Source organism: Acipenser ruthenus, chromosome 18 (assembly GCF_902713425.1).
Source record: "Acipenser ruthenus chromosome 18, fAciRut3.2 maternal haplotype, whole genome shotgun sequence".
Classification (NCBI taxonomy): Eukaryota; Metazoa; Chordata; class Actinopteri; order Acipenseriformes; family Acipenseridae; genus Acipenser; species Acipenser ruthenus.
This window is the reverse complement of record NC_081206.1, coordinates 23,338,440-23,362,031: the sequence shown is the minus strand read 5'-3', so window position 1 is coordinate 23,362,031 and position 23,592 is coordinate 23,338,440. Positions and strand designations below refer to the sequence as shown.

General features: G+C 36.5%; 1 protein-coding gene across 1 annotated transcript in view; it reads left to right on the top strand.

Annotated features, from left to right (window-relative positions):
• LOC131698666 (syntaxin-binding protein 6) overlaps window positions 1–22,424 on the top strand; it is a 54,523-nt gene extending 32,099 nt beyond the window's left edge. Inside the window, exons 3-6 of the mRNA XM_058991592.1 lie at window positions 9,734–9,864; window positions 10,551–10,716; window positions 15,241–15,398; window positions 19,324–22,424. Of these exons, the coding sequence (XP_058847575.1) occupies window positions 9,734–9,864; window positions 10,551–10,716; window positions 15,241–15,398; window positions 19,324–19,344 (476 nt within the window). The 3' untranslated portion in view covers window positions 19,345–22,424. The remainder of the gene's footprint in view (window positions 1–9,733; window positions 9,865–10,550; window positions 10,717–15,240; window positions 15,399–19,323) is intronic.
• The last annotated feature ends 1,168 nt before the right edge of the window (window positions 22,425–23,592 follow it).

The following is a 23,592-nucleotide window of genomic DNA, read 5'->3' as shown; positions in this document are numbered from 1 at the left end:
ACACGGTTGTTGCATATAACCATGCTCTGTAGGTGGATACTGTAAAATGTTACCTGGATAATGTAAATATAGTTTGTTTCATTGCTTTTTTTTCCTTTTCTTTTTTACATCAGCAGCAGTTATTACCAGAGCCCATCCAGTGCATATTAAAATACAGACACATGAAACATTTTTGAAATGTTGACTTAATTTCAGTCACATTTGAAGGCAGTTTTCATTCAGATTTATAGCACTATTTTTCTGAAAGCCTTGGTGGTTTCTGAAAATGTAAGATTCAGTGATTTATTGCAGCAATTTTTACACCAAATGTCTGCTTCTTAAAGGTATTGGCCATTAGGGGTGTGCTGATTTGTATTTTCCAAGTAATTGCCTTTTATTAAGTATTTGTCGGCAGATATTAAATCTAACAAAACACACTTATTTATTGTGTTGATTTCAAAACAAGAAAAGCTGCCCTTCCTTCACCTTTTACAATTAACTTCCAAATTGAGTGTTTTAAAAGCCATTTGGAAGCAAATTTTCCTGTCATCCGGGGCACTGACATTTTTTACTGCCATACTGAGACAGTAAACTGACAACGAAAATTTGTTGCAAATTTAGCAATTGCAAGTGATTTATCATGTAAATGTGGCCTTTCCTTAAACCTAACACTGTGAAAACTGGGATATGTAGTTCTTTGTCGAGTTTAGTCAGAGATAACACCTTTCACAGCACTACAGGTTGTACATTAAATAAGACGGTAAGATTGATACTAAATGTGTGGACAAGTGAAACTGAGGGACTGCATTGTTTTGTGTTAAATAATTGACGCGTTTTATTCCATTGAATTAATACCTAGCAACTTTTTTTAAAGGCAGTTACTCTGAAACACCCCTATTGGTTAGATTATGTTCTCAATCTAAAGTAAATGAGATCAAATGGTAGATTTATAAGAATGATCCCAGTACCAATAGACCAGTAGTACTATAATACATCAGTGGAGTTTAGGGTTATATCTTTGGGAACAGGATTTCTAATATTTGAAATGATGTATAATAAATACTGTAGGATTGTTGTGCTTTCTCTTAAAAGATAAAGGGCCACTTGGTGTCCTGCATTTTCATTTCAGGTGACGGGTGACTTTCTCCATTGCATATTTAAATGCATCATTAGAAATGCAGGTTTCAGCAGGGCTTATTGCCACCTGTGATGCTGTTTATGTGCTCTTGGGAAGCAGCTAAAATCCCACCTCACAGAGTCACTGCACAGCTGCTGAAATATTTAACATCCCAACTTCTTACACAGTAGGACAGACAATGATGTGTTGCTCACTTGGGAAATATGCTGGCCAGTGTTATGAGCATTAGTAATCCCACTCTTATGGTGGTCAGGTAAATGGAAAAGGGTAATTACTAAATCTAAATGTTAGATAAGGACAAAGCTTTAATTACAAAGTTATCATTAAAATGATATTGATGTAGCTAATGGAAGTACAAAACAGGTAAGATTTATGGAATCATTTTGTTAGCTACAATCACTTCAAGGGAACAAAGAGGCTTAAATGTTAAACCAAAAAGAAATGCTCTTTAAGACAGCCTCGTGCCTGGTTGGTTAATAATGTGTTTTACAGCGCTTGCACATATTGTTTATCATATGTCATTAATAGGGTGGCATGTCGTTAGTAGTGAATACTGTTTCAACTCATTTATCTTACAACTCTGTAATTTAAAAATGAACTCGGAGGTATAAAATGAAACTGACCAACATGTATTGCAGATCACCGTGGCTGAAAACTGGCAGAGACGTTATATATATTTCCCTTTCATTCAGGCAATACAGCATATAGGGAATCAGGTGATGCTGCGTATGCTATCTTGGCTTAGAAACCCTACCCGTCTGGACGGCCGACAGCTGCTGAGGAAGCATTCAACACCACGCTTGGGCAAATACGGGTAGTGGGCACTTGAAAGGAAAGTGGTGGATACTGATGAAACGGACTGAAGTGCAGCATTAGTTTGTTCCCAAAATTGCCACTGCCTGCTGTATCCTGCACATACTCTTGTCAACAACATAATGAGGTGGTTCAGGAATCAGTGGCTGCCTGTGAGACAGACGGGGAAGGTTACCAGAGTTGCCAAGTCTTACGAGAAAAAAAAGCGGCACTGCCTTTTCAAAACAAACCCACAACCCATGTTGGAGTATGGGTGTTTATGCAAATTCCAACCCGCGACTCTCAAAAACAAGCCCAATCCTGCTTATTGTAAGCGGACTTGGCAACTGAGAAGGTTACCTCAGCCGCCAGCTTCAAATGGACAGCAGCGATCTGAGGAGGCTCGTGCTGTCAGAGATTCTCTCTCCTTTCTTTTAATTTGTGTTTTATTTACTGTTGTGTTAAATATTAATGATGCAAACAAATAAAACACAATCAATACATTCATTAGCGATTTTTATTTGGTCAGTTCTGAGAGGGCATCAACAACTTGTTGGATGTTGTTGCGCTGTTTTGGGTGATTGAGCTGGCTCATGACATCCAGTTCACCACCTATATTTATTAACGTGGAGTTCAGACACGCGTTGTCTTTGGACATAGCTGGGACCAAAAAAAGGACGGGAATTAATTCAGACATTTAAGCAGATCACTTGCTCTTCGTGTTTAACTTTGGCGTAGTTTTTACAGCAAGGGTGTTCTCAAACAGCTGCTTTAATATTATTTATTTCTTAGCAGACGCCCTTATCCAGGGCGACTTACAATTGTTACATGATATCACATTATTTTTACATACAATTACATTATTTTTTTACATACAATTACCCATTTATACAGTTGGGTTTTTACTGGAGCAATCTAGGTAAAGTACCTTGCTCAAGGGTACAGCAACAGTGTCCTCCACCTGGGATTGAACTCACAACCCTCCGGTTGAGAGCCCAGAGCCCTAACCACTACTCCACACTGCTGCCCCAGTTCATGGTAAGTGGTTTAATACAGAACCCCATGATTGTAGTATAAAATATGAGCAGTGTGTTCCCTCTGTACAACTGAGTTCATGAAGATGTAGAGCTTCCTATATTCTGATTTTAAAAAGCACTGAGCCCCAGTTTGCTTAGTCTGTATGCCTGGAGTGCCTGTATGACAAAATGCAGGAGTATTTGCTCTGAGCTGGAGGGATCTATGAAATACGCTTGTTGTTGGCTCAGGACTTAACCCTCAGAGTTGCTGGCAAGGCTGCTTGCTCTAACAGCAACTCAGGCAGTAGCCAATGCTTAATTCAAGACTCCCAAAGCATCGCTCTTAAGGCTTCCCAAATACAAAACAGATTTTGATTACATTTATTTGGCTCCATGGCATGCCTCTTAACTTGTGAATGACTTGGTCTTTGAAATTCTGTTTTTGTTTTTATATGTTTCAAATCGGAGAATATTAATCCAAGTTTTATCCAAGTTTTGATTTTAACTACAGATTTACCACTTTCCAAGATAAGTGGCTGGGTGGGGGGGGGGGGGATTTCTTTACACAACCTTAGCTGATCTGTAATTCCTAAAATTGTATTGCTGGGACGAACATGGAATTTTCATATTTGGATATCCATTCACGATTCAGACAAGTATAGTCAGAGCCACTTTCACCGGGACGCCTCAGGAGAAATAAAAATATCCGAATAGGCGGCTGCCCCAATTAAATGAGAGGCATTTCAGACATAGTTAGTCACACTTTTTTTGTTGAAATGAAAAGGAAAAAAAAAATGAAATCGCATTATGATTAAATGTTAAATACAAAATTTAGTCTTATCACAAGGTGAGGCACCTGTGATGTTGACACGGCAACTTTCTTTGCAACAGCAGCCTGAGAAACCACAGGAGACTCCTCCTCCTTCAAGAGTTCAATGTGGTTTACGAAATTCACGCAAGTCACAGCGTAATCACATACTCAATGCACTGTGCTACGCGAACCTATCTTGCTTTGAAAAGTGATCTCCATTCATCATTTGAAAATACTGTATCCCAATTAAACGAAGTGATGTCCCAATTAAACGACACAAATAGCATTGGGGAGAACCCTCCCAGAGTTGTATCCCATTTAAGCAGAAATCCCGATTACCAGAATCCTGATCTAGGCGGTGCTGTGTTCATATATTTATTCAATTGCAAAACCTTAGCAAAGCCATTATAGGTAACACTGTATTAAAGTAGAAGAATATCCCAGAAGTAAGAATAGGTTGTGAAGCCTTACTTTACCCTAGTGAGCTGACTTGCATCTCAAATCTAAAGCAGCACGACGACTAGCTAGAGATCAATATCTGGCAGCTTGTGTTGCTGCATGCGCATCCTAATGTTGTGGACTTGTTGACAGCCAGGAGTAAATTGAGGATCAAGAGTGGCTGTATCGAGGATCTTTTTTTTTTTTTTTTTTTTTTTTTTTTTTAATAAAGAGATCTCACACAGACAAGATTTTTCAACATGCTAACTTAGAAAATGTTGCACAAATTCTGGCAATGTGATAAATCGGTGCAAGCCAAAACATGTTATGATACTTATTTCTCATGTCTGTCAGTTGTGTCATTTCTGGTGACAACGGACATGTTTTTTTTTTTGCCTTTGGATACATGTAAAGAAATGATAGTTCGAATGTTGGATTTTATAGCACCTGTCCTGTTGCATGACTGCACTGCATCTTGAGGAGTGTGTGAGTTGGCATTTTTTCTTTTTTGGCAAAATTCAGTAAATGAGTCAGCAGATTACTCCATGCTCCTGCATCTGGTTAAAGACAAAGCAAGGTCATTACACAGGGGAACTGATGTGGCAGGTACTGCATTGGTGGCCTGGTGGGCGGGGCCACAGCTCAGAACTGCGGCACAACCTAATTGAGTTTTCAGATTTTCATCACAGCAGCAAAGGGAGTATGATTGGAATGCCAACTAGTGGGAGTTAAATTAATCTTTTATAAAAAAAAAAAAAATCCAGCAGCGTCTTTCAAACAAATGAGTTTTAAAGCTTTGATGATTTGTAAAAGGCTAATAGAGCTTCCTTTATTCCCTGGCAGTCGGCATGCTTCACAATTCATCAGGGTTTTATAATTTGAAGTGCTGAGGCTCTTTGAAGATGTGGTTTTGTGTTATGTTTTTGTGTATTTAAATATTGTTATTCTTGACTCCTTGGTGGATTCTGTGAAATGTGCAGAGGATAACGCCCACATGCATGAAACGATTATGTAAAACCAATTGCCAAGGAGATTTCACACTGAGAATTATTTAGCACTTGCTAAACTCTGGCAGAATTGAAAACCACTGCTTTTCTGTATACCTCTTTGCACTGTATTGGTATTGTGCAGTATTTACTGGTAAAAGGAGTCAATGTATTGCATCAAAGGGGAAACACAAGCTGAATTAATATATTCCTACAAGATGATGTTTGTATGCCATCTAGACTGTAGAAACACGGGCCATTGCGGAGAAAGAGAGGGCATCTACCCCAGTCATATGTTAACTGTTTGTGGTTTGAATGATACCAGATTCAAAAACCTTACTGCTGTAAATAGTGCCAACTTTCCTAAAAGTGTGTTTCCTTTACTGTACAGTAGCTGTAAGGCAATAATGGGTCTCAAAGAAGCATGAAAAGCTCAATATACAATGGTTTGATTTTACTGTAAATACAGTGCTGCCACCTTTTTTAAATCTTTTTTTTTTTCTTTCCGATTTAACTTAAATTTGATCATATTGGAAGAGAATCCTCCATTGGTATTCTGTCATTCTCACTATAGTTGATGTTTAAAGTTAAACAGCAATGTTCCGTTTGATATCTTGTACATTTTACTCTGTTCAGGTACTTTTTTAAGGGAATGCTACAGTTTTAGTTCAAAACCTTAAAGACCTATTTGTCTCCTGGTATGAATTTTAAACAAGAATGCCTTTATGTATGGACCAAAGTACAACTTACTTTACAGATATCTTGGTTTCTATGAATTCTAATTGGGAAACAATGTTAATATGTCAAAGTGTTGTACCATCACATTAGGCAGACATGAATTTCCATTTGAAAAAATAATTCCAGCTGGAAGAATCTTTTGATAAATTAGTAATAAAGTTTGGATTATTGTAACAGTATATTCAACAGCCTCCTTCCTATCCCCACCATTTTACTATTTGATATGTGCATGTTTGTAAGTGTCTGGCAGGAGAACATTTCACCCATATTTAAAACCAATAACATTAATTCATCTCAATTTCCAGCAGTGCAGTGTGGATTGTGTTCAACCACTGAGAAGCAAATAACTGTGCATTCTATTCCTGGGAACTGATTACAAGAAAACATTCCTCTGACAAAGTCCAATTTTAATAGAACCTTAATCACCAGAGAAGAACGAGAAAGACACTAAAAGCTGCACCTCACAAGATTGAAATAAAAGGCTGACAGAAGAATGCATCTTGCATACTGATGAATGGTCCATACTCACTTGATGCGCTTGAAGTTTCATAAGCTATTTTTAAGTGACAGTTCTCAATTTGTGCTCTTGTAAGTCACTGTGGCATTTAATAGACCTTTTTTCTATATTCATATGCCCACTTAGCGTGTTAGTTCTACTGACCAGCTCTCACCTGATTTGAAGGCAAAGGTAAATTGTGTGGAAGTATTTAAAATCAATTTAAAATGGTATAGTATGCTCTATTTAGATTGCTGCACTTTCAGACCATTATTTCAAGATATGTATATATATTTTTTAATGGTAAGGTACAGTTTAATTTTAATTCCCTGACATACTGTAGTATGAATCCTGATCTTGTAAAACTATGTTGCTGTGATGGTTACATTCTTAAATCTGAATTGAGTGTTAAATAAGCATATAAACTCTTTCTGGCACTTTTAAAACAGAAAGACTTGCCATGGGATAACTGATTAACCTATCTTAGCATCTAAAGCTGAAAAAATCAAAATGGGCAGAGAAATACATATTGGCATTTAAAATTCAGTTTACAGGGCTGCTGTTTTGAATGGAGTTGATCTGTATACAGTTCTGCAGTTAATACACAGGATATGGTTGAAGCCAGTATACAAGTACATTACAGTTCTATTTTAAAGCACTGCATAAAACACAGTAAATGCATAATATAATGTATGCATTGGACAAACCACCCTTCTAATTACATGTGACGATTGCTGTCTTATCTAGTGTAAGTGTCTTGCAACATACTGTATTCTGATTGGTCGCCACTTGGGTGTGTAGGCCAATAACTAGCTTACTACTGAAATCCAATATACAGTGTGGGTAGAGGTAATTTGGCTTGGCTAATATTACTAATTCTGCATATTTGTCTTCTCCTTTTAGTCAGCATTCTACTGGTTCTTTTTCAATACTGAATGAGCAGATTCTAAAGTATAATGGATATCAAACTAAAGCGATCAGTTGTGCAACCAAATCGCTCTCGAAATTGCAGAACTTAATCACCTGCAACTGCTTTGTCCACACCTGAGCATTGTTATCTTGTTAGCTTGCAGTCAATGTTGGACAAGAAGCTTGTAGACGCAAGGTCTCTTATCAATTGTTAGCAGTACATGCAATTTGAACCAAACAGTCTGCTATCTGCAATATTAGTCTCTTTTCAGAAAAGAACACCAGTATAGCTCTGCCAGTTCACATGCGTAGCAAACTGCTAATCAATTCTCGATCCATGTTTTCCAACAAGAAGTGTGTATTTTTTTTTTTCTGGCAATTACGCTGACCCTGCTGGTGCTGTCGGTTCTTTCCTTCAGTCTGTCATTATCTTTAGTGGCTTAACTAATTGCAGATGCAGAACTGGCTGTTATAGTCGTCTCAGCTGTAGATATTTTAAATGCATTAAAAGCAGAAGTGAAGCCACGTAAATGCTGGACAAGACCTTGGCAGAGGTGTCGTCAGAAACACGGGGCATAGAGTTGACATCTTTTTAAATGTACCGACAGACTACATGTGTAAATCAATGCATATGAAGAAAAACAGTGGTCATAGGTCATCAAACAGGGCATTGTTGCAAATTTCAGACACATTCTCATGAGTTACACAGTTTGTACTGTGCATGCACACAACCCCTACCCTGGAACCCGTTTCTCTGTCACATATGGTTTATGTATCATTAACCACAAATGAAGGAAACACATCCCCAGAATTTAGTCCACTTGAGCTGTAATAACCATTTTGTGTAATTATTGCTAGAGGTCAGATTAATGGGTAAGATGATTAGGGAAGCTTTTAACCCAGTAATTGCTTACTGTATTTTTAACATCATTTTTAAATGTATCACTGTTCAGATTGAATTGCCTTATCCTAGATAATTCTGCTGCAGAATAGTCAAGTATACTACCAAATTGCTGGGTCTTCTATAACTAAACAGTAGTAGACATACTACTGGACATTTCTCATGAGAATATAATAAAGTGCTACACACATCATGGAGAGAGCTGTTCTAATGAAATGTGACCTGACTGGCAAGTCAGTCGCATTGTACAATAGCAATGTGTTTGACAGTCCACGAGTTCCCAGGTGGTTTTTGAAAATAATGTGAGATTTCATAGCAAAGAAATATATATATATTAAAACTGATTGATATGAAAGGGATTATTAGGTCTGCAGATAGGAAATACTCTGGCAAAGGTCAGCATATCCCAAAATGCAGAGCAATCTTATCTTCACACTTACTAGGTCTGCAACAGAGAAGTGATAACATTTATAATTGGCTAATTCTCCTGCAACACTGACCCCTACAGTAGGTGATTCATTTCTTTGGGAAATATACTGTTGACTTTTTTTAATTGAAAAAATGCCTTATCCTATTGTATTTTGGCCCAGTTCAGTTTTATTCAGTCCGGATATATGTAGTTTTTACTTATGTTATTAAGTGGAAACAGAAGCACTGTACTATATACTGTACCAGGAAAACACTCGCCAAAACCATAGTGGAACATGTGGTCTAAAGGCAAATTTACTGCACAAAAATACTTAAGTTTACCAGAGACCAACTTTTTTGTCTTTGGATATAAAAAAAGAGTATGAAAAGAAATATTGGCAACCGAAAGAAACTGCAATTGTTAGACCTCCTCCGTTTCCTGTGCTGGACAGAGCAATAGAGGAAATATGTAATTCCTGTTGTTGAAAACCTGCTTTAATCTTTAAAGCATATGAGAAGAAACTTAAACATTTTAGTTTATGGTCCTACAGTATCTAGGCAATGTGTGTGTGCTATTTTCTTTACCAGTGGTTCATGAGAACATTGTTTACGTTTTCCTCGCTTAATACCAGTGCTAGCCTAATCACGAGTCTTTTAATGGTGCAATTATGTATGGTGTGTGTGCATAGATCATTTATTTTTTGTCAAAAAAGAAGAGAGTGAATATCTCTGATACTATAGTACTGTATATATTACTTGCCTGTTTGAAAGCTACTGTAGCTGTCAGACAGTACACAAGCCACCTCGTATTCTTCTATGCTTGCTTAAATACTTTGACTTGCTGTATGACAGCATGCGACTCCTTTGAGTACTGTATATCTCGATTCCAAAGACTTCTGATCCCACCTTCTTCATACAGGGCCAGTTGAAAGATCATGTGATTTCTTAAGAATTAGGAAGTAAACAACCAGAGCCAGCATCTAGGATTCCACAGACTTGGATAATGCCAGGTGGATTCTGATCTAGAGAAGTGACTTAAACTTTGAACTGTTGTTAAAAGATAGGACAAACATGTTAACATACCTTTTTAAATAACTGTATTTATCCTTTTTTATTTTCAGTGACAAATAAGAAGCCCGCTCAGGTCTCAATTACCAAGGTCAAACAGTTTGAAGGCTCATCAGCATTTGTACGGAGATCACAGTGGACGCTTGATCAGCTACGGCAGGTGAACGGAATTGACCCAAATCAAGTGAGTCCCTTCTGCTAGCTTTATGAACATTTATTTTGAACAGTGGTATCCACTTCAGTCTCTTTCAGTAAATTCCAAGCCAGGACCTGACTCAAACCTAGTTCTAAATTGCTTAAACACCAAGGTTCAATTAAACAGTTAAAAACCTGGTTAGAACAAGGACTGGGTTGCTCAAATGAACAATTCAAGATATGGGTGGAACAAGGACTGTAATGATGAAAACACCACAAATGAGTACCACAGATTTAGACAGTAAAGACAGGGTTCAGAATCAACCTGGTTTAAAAAAAAAAAAAAAAAAAAAAATTCTGACATTTTTATTGCTCATACAGCATGCCTCATTTCAACTATATCTAGGGCCTGAATTTTATTTTTTGTTCGGTTCGGGTGGGGGGGGGGTATCGTTTTTTAATATTTGGCAAAATCAGTTTAAATCGATTTTCAGTTTCTATAATACATTGAATGTACGTTTCACCAATACGTATACAAACGCTAACGTGCTGTGTTGAAATGAGGATGTCCACATTAGGATTCCGGCAATGTAAACTCTGGATGCATTTTGAATCCGAGACTGTGAGAAGTAACAGATTTCATTTTACATCCATTACCGTCCGTGTATCTATCACACAGTCCATGCTTTTTTGTAATAAATATTTATTGTAATGTTTTTCTTTGTTCCTCTGCAGGACTGTGCAGAATTCGATTTAGTATTTGACAACGCTTTAGACCCATGGGTAGCAGGCTCAGCCACAGAGAAATGCACGTTCTTTCAGATCCTCCACCACACTTGTCAGCGGTTCCTTGCAGACAGGAAGCCAGAGTTTATTAACTGCCAGTCCAAGTTACTTGGAGGTAAGGAGAAGGAGGGCCAGCATACATGCTCTCCCTGAGCCAGGGGAGAACCCTGTATTCTTTACTAACAACTTGCTTTCACCTGTGCCAGTGTTCCTCTCTGGCCCCTTTGCATGTTCATTTCATTTTCTCTTTCAAAATGAATGTTGCCCCGCGTGGCTTTGTCTCGGAGGTCTGGCTGTGCCAATCTCCCAAAGCATAGGCGTTCTTTGTTAGTCGGGGTGACATCTAGTCTTCTCAGATGTATCCTCTGTCCTTCTCTTCATTTTCCACTGAAGTAACGCTTACTTCCCAGCCTTGGAGGCCGATCGTTTCCATCCCACCTCCATGAGGGCAAGGGGAAAAGCAATTCACATAATTCCTATTTGCAAGTCCCAGGGCTTATTCCTCGCAGCCCTTGCTCATTTCCGTGAATTCTTAATCAAGCATTGTTTTTTTCTTGTGGTGGAATAGCAAAAATAAATAATGTGCTTTATGTTTTATTAATAACATTGTTATGATTCCCTAATTTGCTTTGTGTGTGTGCGTGTGTGTGTGTATTTAAATGCTAGTCCAATCTTAAATTTGACTGATAATTGGTATGCTTCTAATGTATTTGTTTCATTAATTAACATGCTGCAGATATTTTTTTTTTATCCATCAAATACTGCTGTGAAGTATTTTAAATTGATCATTTTCAGAGTTCAACTTTAAGTTTAAGCACTTTTTAGTTTTGAGTTGTGTTAACCTTTTTTTTACAATGTTAATAAACACCCTCATAATATGTAAGTAAGTGTGGGAAATGTCCTAGAAATAGAGGTACTGAATCAGTTAGACTAGTGTTCATTGTACTGCATTTCAAAGTCAATGTCTCTAGTGTAACACCACTTCCGGTTTGTACAGTACAGCTACTGTACAATTCACACAGCCCACCAACAAGAGAAACAAATTAGCAGGGCATGCAGATAAAACACTGGTATAATATTTGCTGCTCTCCACAGTTTAAGTCTCACACCAGTGCTAAACATGTTTAATGAAGCTGCACATGTGTGGGACAGTAATTGTGGAGTGTACTACTCCTTTCTTATTGGTGCAATGTCCTGTGCATTTAACATTATGTGAATACATCGAGGACCTTGCTTTTTTAAATCCCTAATTTATTTTTCATATTATATTCACAGGTTTACTGGTATGTTAATGAAGAATTACCTCTGCATTTGCTGTAGATTTGCTTTATTTTTAGAATTTTGTCAAGACAAAGTACAGTAAATTATAGATTATCAACTGACTCATTGTTCCCCAATTTGAGTAATATTGACATGAAATTCTTTCTAAATATGCCGTAGGATAGACCTGTTGTTGTTGGCAAAATGATATCAGAAGTGCTGTAGGGACAAAAAATGCCAAGCCCTACAGCATGTGGTTGATTTTTTATATAGGTAGGCCTGTTTATTTTTTATTTCGCCCTCAGGATTGGACATTGCTCCCTGTGGGCCGAGGCCTTTTTGGAGTATAACTTACAAAGAGTGATGGAAATGCAAAGCCGTTTTATAGTTTTGAATAAATTCCAAGCACTTGCTGGCCCGTCGACAGCGTTGCATCTGTTATTGTTTTCTAGCCCTTCAAATCAATTTCCTCAGCCTTTCAGATTGAATCATTTAAATGGTAAGCAAATGAGGCAGAATTTAGTGTAATGTGTACTGTACAATTTTGAGATTTCAGTTTTTTACAAATCTTTTGCTGCATTGCCTTGACACACCCTGACCTCACACAGATCTAATCTGTGTAACAAGGACTCCTCAGCTGACAGTAAAACCGTTAAGGGAGTCAACATCACACTTCATCATAATGTTCTATATAATTCATTAGGTGCCACCCAGCGTACAGTTATCAGCTGTAAATGAGAACAGTGCTCACAACCAAAGCAGAACTAGGAGTTATGTTTTCTACATTGTTGTACCAAAATGCCAAAACATAAAAAGAATAACTTGTCCTTAGATCTGGTTATTGTGGCGAAATAATGTAATAAATATTACATTGGGTTCTATTGAATAGCATTATTAAAGTAACTATTTATAATGTACCAAGGACTGGCCAAGTTCTGCTTTATCCCCTAAGCTTCAGTACTTGTAAATACATAGAATTACATGGCACAGTTGGCATTTTAACTTTTACTATCCTTAAAGACAAGTCACCACCATTTGATGTTCTCTATCTAGGACGAACAGGAACGTAACAGTTATATTTGTATATTTTTATTTCAGTAAAAACAAAAAAGTCTCAGTATGTGTCCAATGGGAGGTGTTCTGTAATGAAATCCTATGTTTTAAAAGCATGATACATGATGTGGGATTGTCAATATTCAAATGGCTTTAATAGTGGGTAGAGACACTTATCTCCCGCATTGTTCATGTGATGATGTTAGTTTATTAGCAGCAAAGCTGGTGGCAATGTCTGAATGTAAGCTCTCAGCACTGTGGTGTTTTGTAGAAAGATTTCTACTTATAGCTCTTCGCTGCTGGCGTTCTTTTCAGCAGGGTGGCATTTTGTTGAGTTCTGCTCTGCCCACTCAGGAGCCCCTTCCTTTCACAGCATACATAGCATTTGAGCTCTAAGCTGGTGGTGTGAAATTAGACTGCCAGGTGTATGAAAAGTGAATTAAGAAACGTTTAAGATAACCCAGCAAACTGCAAAGGGAGCTTATAGCAGACACCTTTTATATTTTTTCAGTGACTAATTGAAAAAAACACTAAATAAAAAGGTTTTCTGGTTATCTTACAAAAAAAATCTTCATTTATAGCATCTAATTGTCATTTATTGTCTTAAATTACTACTTCTTATGGTGGTGCTTAAAGGTAATGTGGCACTGCTTTTTCCCACACCATCTCAGTAACCATATGAGTTACAGACATCCTACTATTTTCAGGTTTATATATAATGTATTGGGAATTTGACATGGATCTTAATCTTGAGCTAGTATGGCCTCTATATTCCCATCATGTTTACAGCTTTTATAAGCATTCTTATCAAAACTGAATTGCACATATTGCAGATAAAAGTAGTATTGTGATTTTCCAAAGCCTGCCAATTGATATACACTAGACACCTTGACATTGGTAGTGTCCAAGACTTTGGTCTCTGAAATTCAAATTTTACTGATTTTAACAGAAGCTTATTGATTCCCTTTAAAGGAATATAAACTGCCAAAAAGCACAACAGTTGAGCAACATTCACCAGCAACAGCTTATTAAAAGAACCGCAATGTATTGGGAAGGCAGGATTCATGCATAATGTTTTGTTCTTTTGTCTTTTCTCCGAAACCACCTACATGGAATACTTATGGTAATTGAGTTCACTTGGATTTTGTTTTAAACCATTAACCATATTAACAGACACTTCACATTTCTGTAGCATTCACCTTCTACAAGACAACTTCGACCAGGCCAATTAGTAGTTATTTTCTGTTACAATGAAATAGTAAGTAGTAAATGACGTAACTGAATGTAATTACAAACAGATGAATACATTTAGAGTGGCCCTCCAGGAGAGAATGCTGAGAATTTACCATTGTCAAGGACAGATAATCTACGTCAGAGGCATAGTGTGAAATTTCACAGAATTCGGATAACATTTGCAAGCAGTTTAAGATAGAAAACTTTGACAGTAAGGCTGCATTGGTATAAAATGTATAATAACCATATCCAATTATTTTACATTTGTAGGAGGATATTTTGTTTGGGCTCTTTTACGGTCCCAGGAGTTGTATTAACATAATTGCTTTAACATGCGAGTGAAATCAACACAGCAGTCCATGCAAGCTCAAACCTAAATTAAATTTAGCTGTATTCAAGGAATTGCTTTCATTGGATCAGCTGCTTAGCAACACTGTCATTTGGAATATGCAGTTTCTGTATTTGAATAAACACAAGATTCCAGAATGAGATCCAGCAACAAAAAATATTCAAGAACAGTAAAAAATAGTATAGTAAGAAAAATAGTATAGTAAAAAAGAATAGTAAAAAAAATGCTATCTCTACACTATCTCTACTGTTGTATAAACTGGAATGGACATTGTGTATGTTTGTGCATATATATATATATATATATATATATATATATATATATATATATATATATATATATATATATATATATATATATGCACTAACATGTTTAATATGATTAATATATTGCTTGTTCTTATTCTTTATGCCAGTGGTACAGTAGTGTATTGTATTTAAATTTCTAAGTCATCAAAGTGAGGGAAAACCACCAATCTATACAGGTGTCTCTTTTGTCACTGCAGGTTACTTGCTGGCCTCGAGACAAAATTGAAATGCAAAATCAATCTAGATGGGAAGTCCGGTTTGACAATGAGACCCTAAGAGCATAAATTGTTTGAAAGACTGTCGATGGGTTAATTAATTGTGATAAGGTTGGGAAACCTGCTGTTTCAACTCTAGCTGGTAAACAAAGATGTTATGATATGTCTTATTTTGTTTAAAAGGTACAGCAGTGACTTGCAATAAACTTTTTGTTTCCTAGGTAACAGCATCTTGCATTCAGCTGCAGATAGCGTCACCAGTGCAGTACAAAAGGCTAGTCAGGCCTTAAATGAGCGTGGGGAACGGTTAGGCCGCACAGAAGAGAAAACAGGCGAAATGATGAACAGTGCCCAGCAGTTTGCCGACACTGCACACAAGGTAAGAGATATCACTTGTATTTTCTTCCATGCTTATCCCTAATGGGGGCGGATATTGGAGCCATCTCTGTTTCCTGTTACCATCTTCCCCAGCACTGTGGTAGGTGTGAAACCAATACTAACTTCATATTACTGTTTATTTCTGTATTCTGTTTTTGTAAGTAAAATCCTTCACTTGGTGCTTTCTTTTATTTTTATCTGCTTTTGGTGGAAATACATACGGTTCCTTTTTTATTTGTAGTTTGGATTGCCCATTGTTTGAGACTGGTATTGTAGGTTCATCAAGTAACCGCATGGGGACTTATCTGTTGTCTTGATCCATCTCCTGGTGGACTGGTGTCAATATCAAAACACCAACATAGTGTCATTATTGGCAGTGTGTGAAAAAAGATTTTATAATTACGGTGGTTTGTGGTTAATCTAATCCCAACCTTAGGGAGTGATCCCTTTAGAAGACTCTTATTTAGAAGCAGCATCTGTCAGACATACTCAAGAGTCATTTGTCACTGTCTTATGACTCAGCTGTTGTGAGAATAATCCTTGGAACTAATGCTTGCAGGGAACCCAAAAACTGCTTAGTAGGAACGTCAAGATCATTGATACTGATGGAGCTTTTGTCTTTCTCAGTATCCATTCCAGTGAGTATTGAGGTTATGGGCACACTGCTACTTCCTTGACATTTTGTCCTCTCCACACTCTCCAGTATTAGTAGCCAAATCTTGCGGCTGACTAAGTGGCAGATTGGTAGTCAGTGAGATTTAAGAATGAGATGAAAACTGCTAGAGTACTGTCCCTATTCTCCCAAAGAGATGGCATCAGAAATGGATTCTAGTAAAGGATTGAATATGTTGAATGGTTATTAACTCCTGTCGCTAACATTCTTCACTTTGTTCCTTAGTTCAGTCATCCACATACAGGTATAAACAGGACATCTTGGGAAATGAGATATGGCATCAAAGTGGGGCTGTGCAGGGCAAGTAATTTGCAGCCCCATAATGAAATATGAACCAGTAACCTTTAGGTCATCTCACTTACTGGAGATCCTAACCACTTGGAGCTGCTTGAGAGAATAGTGTTTTGAATTGTTCATTCTCTTCAGGTAGCCTGTCTACTTGCCATTGTGGTTTTAAGCAAGGCCTGATTTTAAATAGACATAGGATCTGCTCAATAGAAAAGATAGTCTGCAGTATTAACTGCCAGGTCCCATATATTGGATGCTTTTAAATGTCTTATGCATCAACATACTCTTTAAGCCTGATATCTGTTATTAGCTGTTGTGTCTTGGTTACTTCTGATTTTTCACTGTCTTACTCTCATCTTTCTATATGACATACACATACTGTTACATCTCTGCTACTTCTGATCTTTCACTGCATCTTCTTATGATTCTATACGACATACACATCCACAATGTTTTAGAATTCACATCCCAGCCTTGTATTTAATGTAAAAGGCACTATATAAAATACAGATTGATTTGATTAACAGTGCTGCTTTGCTTCAATGGTTTTATTTATTAGCTCTGAAAATAAGAAGCTTCTCTGTGCTGAAGGCCATTGCACACAGCAGTATATATTTTGATGACCAAATACGAATGAACTTTATACCTACAAACACTGGGGAGCTTCCTTGGGAACTAGAATAGATAGGCTGTTAATGGGCTCTGGAAAATAGAAGACCACTTAGGAAACTAATGACAGGCATATACAGTACCAGGGACTGTGGTTTATCAACAGGGGTTTACATTGATTTGTGATGTTCAATGATGGTTCTCAGAGGATCTGTGGTGTATTTGATAATAGATGTCTCAGTAGGGCATGGTAGCCTATTTGTCTCCATCTCAAATAGTACTATATGACAAGATATAAATACAGTACAGTGACACAAATAAGCCCCTGCTTAAGCTGTATTAACATATTATAAATTATGATGCTTCAACTTGAAGATATGGATATGTTGTGATTGAACTCAAACCTGTTTGTTGGCAAATATTTCAGATTTTTTAAATTATAGACCAATTATGTTTTAATTTGAGAAATGAATTGCTGGTTGCAGTACAAAGCTAAAATAATTGGAATGGGAAATTTAAGGAAGCTCCTATCAGTCTTAAGAGTAAATGCAGAGAAATAATTGTGTGCTAATTTTCACAGATTTAAATAAACTGTTTTCATTCATTAACTCATGTTTTATAATACAAGTAAAATTGAGACTAGGGATTGCATTGAATGCTCTACTTCAAATGTAACTGTTAATTCCAATCAATTTAGTGAATTAGTTTTTGGTAGAAAATTCAAATTAATGGACTTTTCTGTTTATTTAACATTGATACAGTAACTTTTAATGTTTGTGCTGCATCTCCAATAATAAATGGCCTGTATATAAAAATAAATTACAAACACTTGGTTAGTGTGATTGTTTTTAAATGTAATTTATTGGTAGGTCTTTTGTTGGCTTGATTTAAACTGCGGTATTAAATACAACATCTATGCACTGTGGACAGCTTTTATAAGAGAAACATTTGTTTCAGCTTCATTTAATCAAGATCCGTCAAGCACCCCTACACCCACACACAAATGCAATATCCTACCATTAGCCACATTAAAAAATGTGTTCCACTAGAATGTATAAGCATATAGACACCCCCCAGACACTTGTGAAAACTGGCTTCTTATAAAATGACAAGAATCTCATTGGCTAACAAGTTTTGGAATGTTGGTTTGTTCCCCTATAAATGCAATATCACGCTCCAGGGTGTTCAAATATGGTCCAATATCTGCAGGTCTAGGCTGTTTAACTGCACTTGGCTTTGACTCGAACACCCTTAGGCGTGTGGTTATTGAATCATATTTGAACACCTGTCATGGGTTATTGCTTTCATAACATACTCCAGTGGGGTTCAGATAACCATACAACAACAAAAAACTAGACTAGGGTTCTAATTAATTCTTTCTGGATAATCGTGGGTGAATATCCCCTGGGGGTATCGGGTACGGTAACGGATTGAGGTAAGATTAACAAAATACGAGGTGTTAATAATGTAGGAAATGTTTTATGGACACAGTTTGAAATCTGATGGAAGAAGTATAGAGTAAGTCGTTGTTGAGTAATGATTGAGATTAACTACATGAGTCAATACCTGACAGTTTTGACTATCTTCTGCTTTAGGCAAACAGAACTGCATCACCTGACAGCATCTTGATGCCATTTTCAAAAAATGCTTTAATGCCTTGTCGTACTGAAGCGGATGTTACTCTTGAAGCAATTGCTTTCTTGCCAATTCTGTCAAATCGTTTAATCCAAAAAGGTTTTATTGTTCACTAGTTGAATGGCCTTTGAAAATGGAAAAGCTGGCATTTTTACAAAAGTCAGCATTTGTTCTACTTAAGTTCCTAAGTGGGGTTGTGAAAATAGTACCTGTTTCATACTAGGAGATTTATACTATAAATACTACAGAAATCGATATACACATTGATCTTCAATGGAACATGGAAGTGAATGTGGTTTTATTTATTATGAACAAATGGTTAAAATGTGCAAGATGCCTTAGCAGATTATTATCCCATCGTTAAACAGTAATGTCTACAGGTGGGACCTGTATGACCTTCATAAAGGTGGGGCTCTGTGCCGATGCATTATAAGATTAATAATAATACACTTACAAACTAAACAAATGATGTTGTGCTGTTAAACCAAAAAAATTGTTTTGATTGAACTTGTTTAATGATTTATTTTGTTAATAACTGTTGTGCCTTATCATTGATTCATTAAGCTGAAAAGATTAACCTTTAAATGTTGAAACAAAGGCCACCTGAAAATGTTAGTGTTTAATTAGATAATAATAGGTATAATTTTAGCTTAGATTGCTGTGCACCTGTTTCTAATGAGTTACGTTAATCTTTCTTTCTCTGTTTTTCTCCGTCTTCCAGCTTGCCATGAAGCACAAATGATGAGACATTGCCAAATATCTGGGTGCCTGCCCAGGGTGAAACAAACAGGCCTTTGGGAACACATTGTGTTTTTTTGTGTTTTTTTTTTTTTTTTTTTATCCTTTTTTTTATTTTGCATTGAAGGACATCCAGTGTTTCTTAAATGTGAAGATTTTGAACTGGATGAAAAATACAAATGCACAGAGCACAGCTATGTGGGGTTAACCCTTTCCCTCCAATTGGTGGGTTTTGATCTCACCAGAGAACTCGCTGTTACAGCAGCTTTCAATAGCCAGCCAACCAATCCTCAATTACAACCAACAGAAAAAAACAAAGCAGTCCTCTTCTGATGGATCTTTGCTGTTTGGTGCCACTCAAAACACCTGCCATTTCCAAAGGAGAAGTCGTTTCAGTTGTGTGATATGGATTAAAAGGAATCATTGATCAAATCCCCATGTTCTATGGCTAAGGTGGTTCATTGTAGAACTTTAGTAAACCAGACAGGCAGTGGCATTGTTGGCATTTGTTCTTACTGTACATGGTATTTGAATTCTATCTGCATTTTCATCTACCCTCTGCAAGGAGTGTATGGGAACCATATTACAATGAAGTCTGATATTGGCAAACCATGTATTTTACAGGTTTTTGTTTAAAATTTGTGGTTGGTGGTTGCTATGAAACAACTATGATAATTTTCTTTTTTTTTATCATCAATAGATGATCTGAAAAAGTCATTTTTGACATTTGTATGTCTTCACATAAAGATTTAACGAATAAAGCTTATAGGCATGTTCTTCGTGAATAGATGTGTTGCCAATAAAAAGGAATGTTCTTTTCTCAGTTACCTTCTGTTAAAAAAATACTAATGTCTTCATATTTTTATTCTTTGGCTTGAATTTCCATTGTCACTTTTCAAGGTGCCTGTTTTCACAGAGTCCTGCACTAGTATGGACTAGTATTGCAAAGGCCATTGTCGGAGATGCTCCTTTTCCATAATAACTATCATGTACACCAATAGTTGTGGTGCAGGGCAAGCAAACAGACAGACACTGTGCTTCTACATTGCCACTGTGGTATAGGATGCTTCTCTCCAGAAGTGCAGTTTGTAAAGCAATGATATTTAGCAGTCAGAGGTACCCAGTGCAAAGCACCATGACCACATTCATGAGGTATAGGGGCGCTGTAACTGTCTTTTATTATGGAATTGGTATGCATATTATTTGCCTCAAGTAGGGCTTCTATCCCTGATATTACTTTAAAAAAGGTGTTCCAATATCCTGTGTCCTACATCTGGCATTTCAACCTGACCAGATGCATTACTCTGTGGTTTACCTAGTAACACTATACCCATCCTATATATGTGTCTTAACAGTCTTTATAGGACTCCTTTCCCAATTAGTCTGTTTTACTGTAGTTGTCTTTCTGCCTAACAGCATGGGTAGCACCAAAACCTTGTGCAATGATACTTAATCAGTGCCTTTTGCTCATTAAAAAAACAGTCCCCAACATACCAGAAAGTATATTTATAGTCTACTGCATTGGAATTACAAAGGAAAGGGTAAACAACAAAAATGTGGATACATAAATAAAACCTATGCGGAAGTAGGCCATGTTTTCCCCTACCACAAAGAGAAATATCTTGTTAACATACATGTATTAACAATGTTTTATAGATAGCACATGTTAATAACTGAATGAAAATCTTTATTTATATATATATATATATATATATATATATATATATATATATATATATATATATATATATATATATATGCAGAAGAAATAGTGTCGAAAGCACATCTATAGGACAGTCGGTCATTTAAAGCAACAGACCTCCTGTTTTAAAGAATTATAAAACATTTTGTTTTAGTTATTTAGAGTTGTTAGAGTTTCACATGTTCCCGTAGATTTCTTTTTAACCCTGAATTATCAGAAACAAAAATCACTGAATTGAGCTGTTGTGCAGCTGAGAATTAATATGTGACCTGATATTGAAACCTCTCTTTGTCTATATTTACTTACATACATACCAAGCGCAGGTCATTTGGTACTGGTGCAGTATATCAATTCCATCCCATTGGTATACTGTTCCTTCTAAACACCAAATGCATTGCAATCAATAGTTACGGGTTTGGATTTAGATGTACTGTATATACAGTTGTAAGTAGCCATGTTGATGTATAGGCAGTACAACAACAAAGCCACACAAGAGTATAGCAGTGTAGTTAGTATAAAAATAAATAAATACATTGTTCTTGGTATGTATTCTAAATATTCAAGGTAATGAGACATTGACAGCACCCAGCTACACACATTTGGTGCCACATTTGAATTTCAGGGAAACTGGGATCTGCCTTTTCCACTCTCATTATCTAGCTGAACCTGTGTTTTGTGCAAAAGACCACATTTGTTGTTATTAAATCTGTCACTAATCTGTTATTAGGTGGTTGTTTTTTAATTCTGTGTCAATTTTTCTGTAAAGTTTATTAAATGTTTCTGTATTATCAACATTAGTGACATTAATATCATAAGCAATATTCAGTGGTGTTTTAATGTAACTAAAAGCATATTTTTTATGGTTTTAATGTAAATACCTGTAGTTACTATTAACTACATATGTAATGAAAGTGCATACATTGTATGTTATTCCATATGTAGTAACAATGTAATAGCTACATGTAATGAAAGTATAACCAGTGCCATTAAGTAAACATTACCTTTTTATAAAATAGGAGGAGCTTGCAATGACTTGGATACAATGGGGAAATGTGTGTTCTTGTAACATCTGACAGGAAATCAATAATAAAGCAGGCTAATGTTCCATATGAAAGTATGTTCAATCAGTTTCTTTATCACTTTGTCCTTTTTACTGTATTATAATTCTGAATAATAAAATAAATTGCAAAATTCAAAGAAATCTGTTTAGACTGGGGAGGGGGGGTGTCTATCATTCCAAACTTGTGTGTGTGTTATTAACTCCTGAAGAAAGGGATCTGTGCTGTACAATTAATCTGTGCTGTTCTGTGAGACCAGCGGGACCAAGTCCCTTAAATTATTGTTGCAAATCTCAGTTTGTCATTAAAAACATTATAATTGTGTGACGCATTCTTTATTTTGTTTTCAACTAATGTGAATGCACTGCAATTACATAAAGACACTAGCGAATGTTTGTACATATCATGCTTTGATTTACTTGTCTATAAAAACTGCAGATTGAATTGAGTGAAGCAAGAGTGTTACATCAGTGAGGTACAGCAATGGTACAAACAAAATCACCCTGTAAAATGCTAAAGAGGATTTGTTTTCACTTGCTATTATTTTTAAGAGCAGGCTCTTGAACCGATAATCCCAGTTTACACAAGCAGCTGTTGCTAGGCGCACAAAAGTAAATATGTCCACAATGTACTAGAGACAGACCTCAGGAGACAGTCTGAGACCCAGAGAAGGGTTTATTTAACTAGTATTATGAAGGGGAAATGATGTGTCAAAGATTTGGGAAAGTGTCCTCTCTGCTTAACTCTTTAATGAACCATTTTTTACACAGTATGATGAATGATGGGGAAAGAGGAATGGCATTTCCTTGATCAAGTTACAGGAAAATCCAGAATGAACAATGTTAGGTTGTTAATAATTCCCACATAGTTCAAACTGAGGGGAAACAAAAGAAATAGCAAGTAGCTTCAAAGTACTTTTTTTTGTTTTTTTTATAAATGTTCTCTTGCCTTTTAATGATGTTTGCAATCATAGAGTGGTGTAAATTTAAACCACATACTGTACATGACTTTGGAAACTTTTTACACTTTAATTGTAGGCATCACAGAAGGTTAGAACGACCCTCTCACTGTTAGATTTGTACATAGTGTGAACTTGTCTTAAATCAGACATATTTTAACTTTCCCTTCAAGAGAATTCACTGCAGGATTGAAGTTTAAAGCTGCTTCAATTCTTGTCTTCAAAGTTTTAAAAGATGGCCAATTTTAATGATGGCATCTACAAAGTGAGTTTGAAATGAAGGAGGAATGTGCATCAAGGATGCTGACTTCTCCATGGGATAATGGCTGTTTTAAATGGCTCCATTTAGCAGACACATAGTTCAGCTGAGAAGCATTGGTCTTTCAGCAGGCAGCACTGTGGTTATCCTTCGCTGTGATCCATTACCGACATCATGGGAAGAATCTTACATCTGTTCCAGCAGGTCCACAAACACTCGCAACCCAAAGCAAGTATAGCAAGAATCACAGCAAGGAATTAGTACAATGTCACACA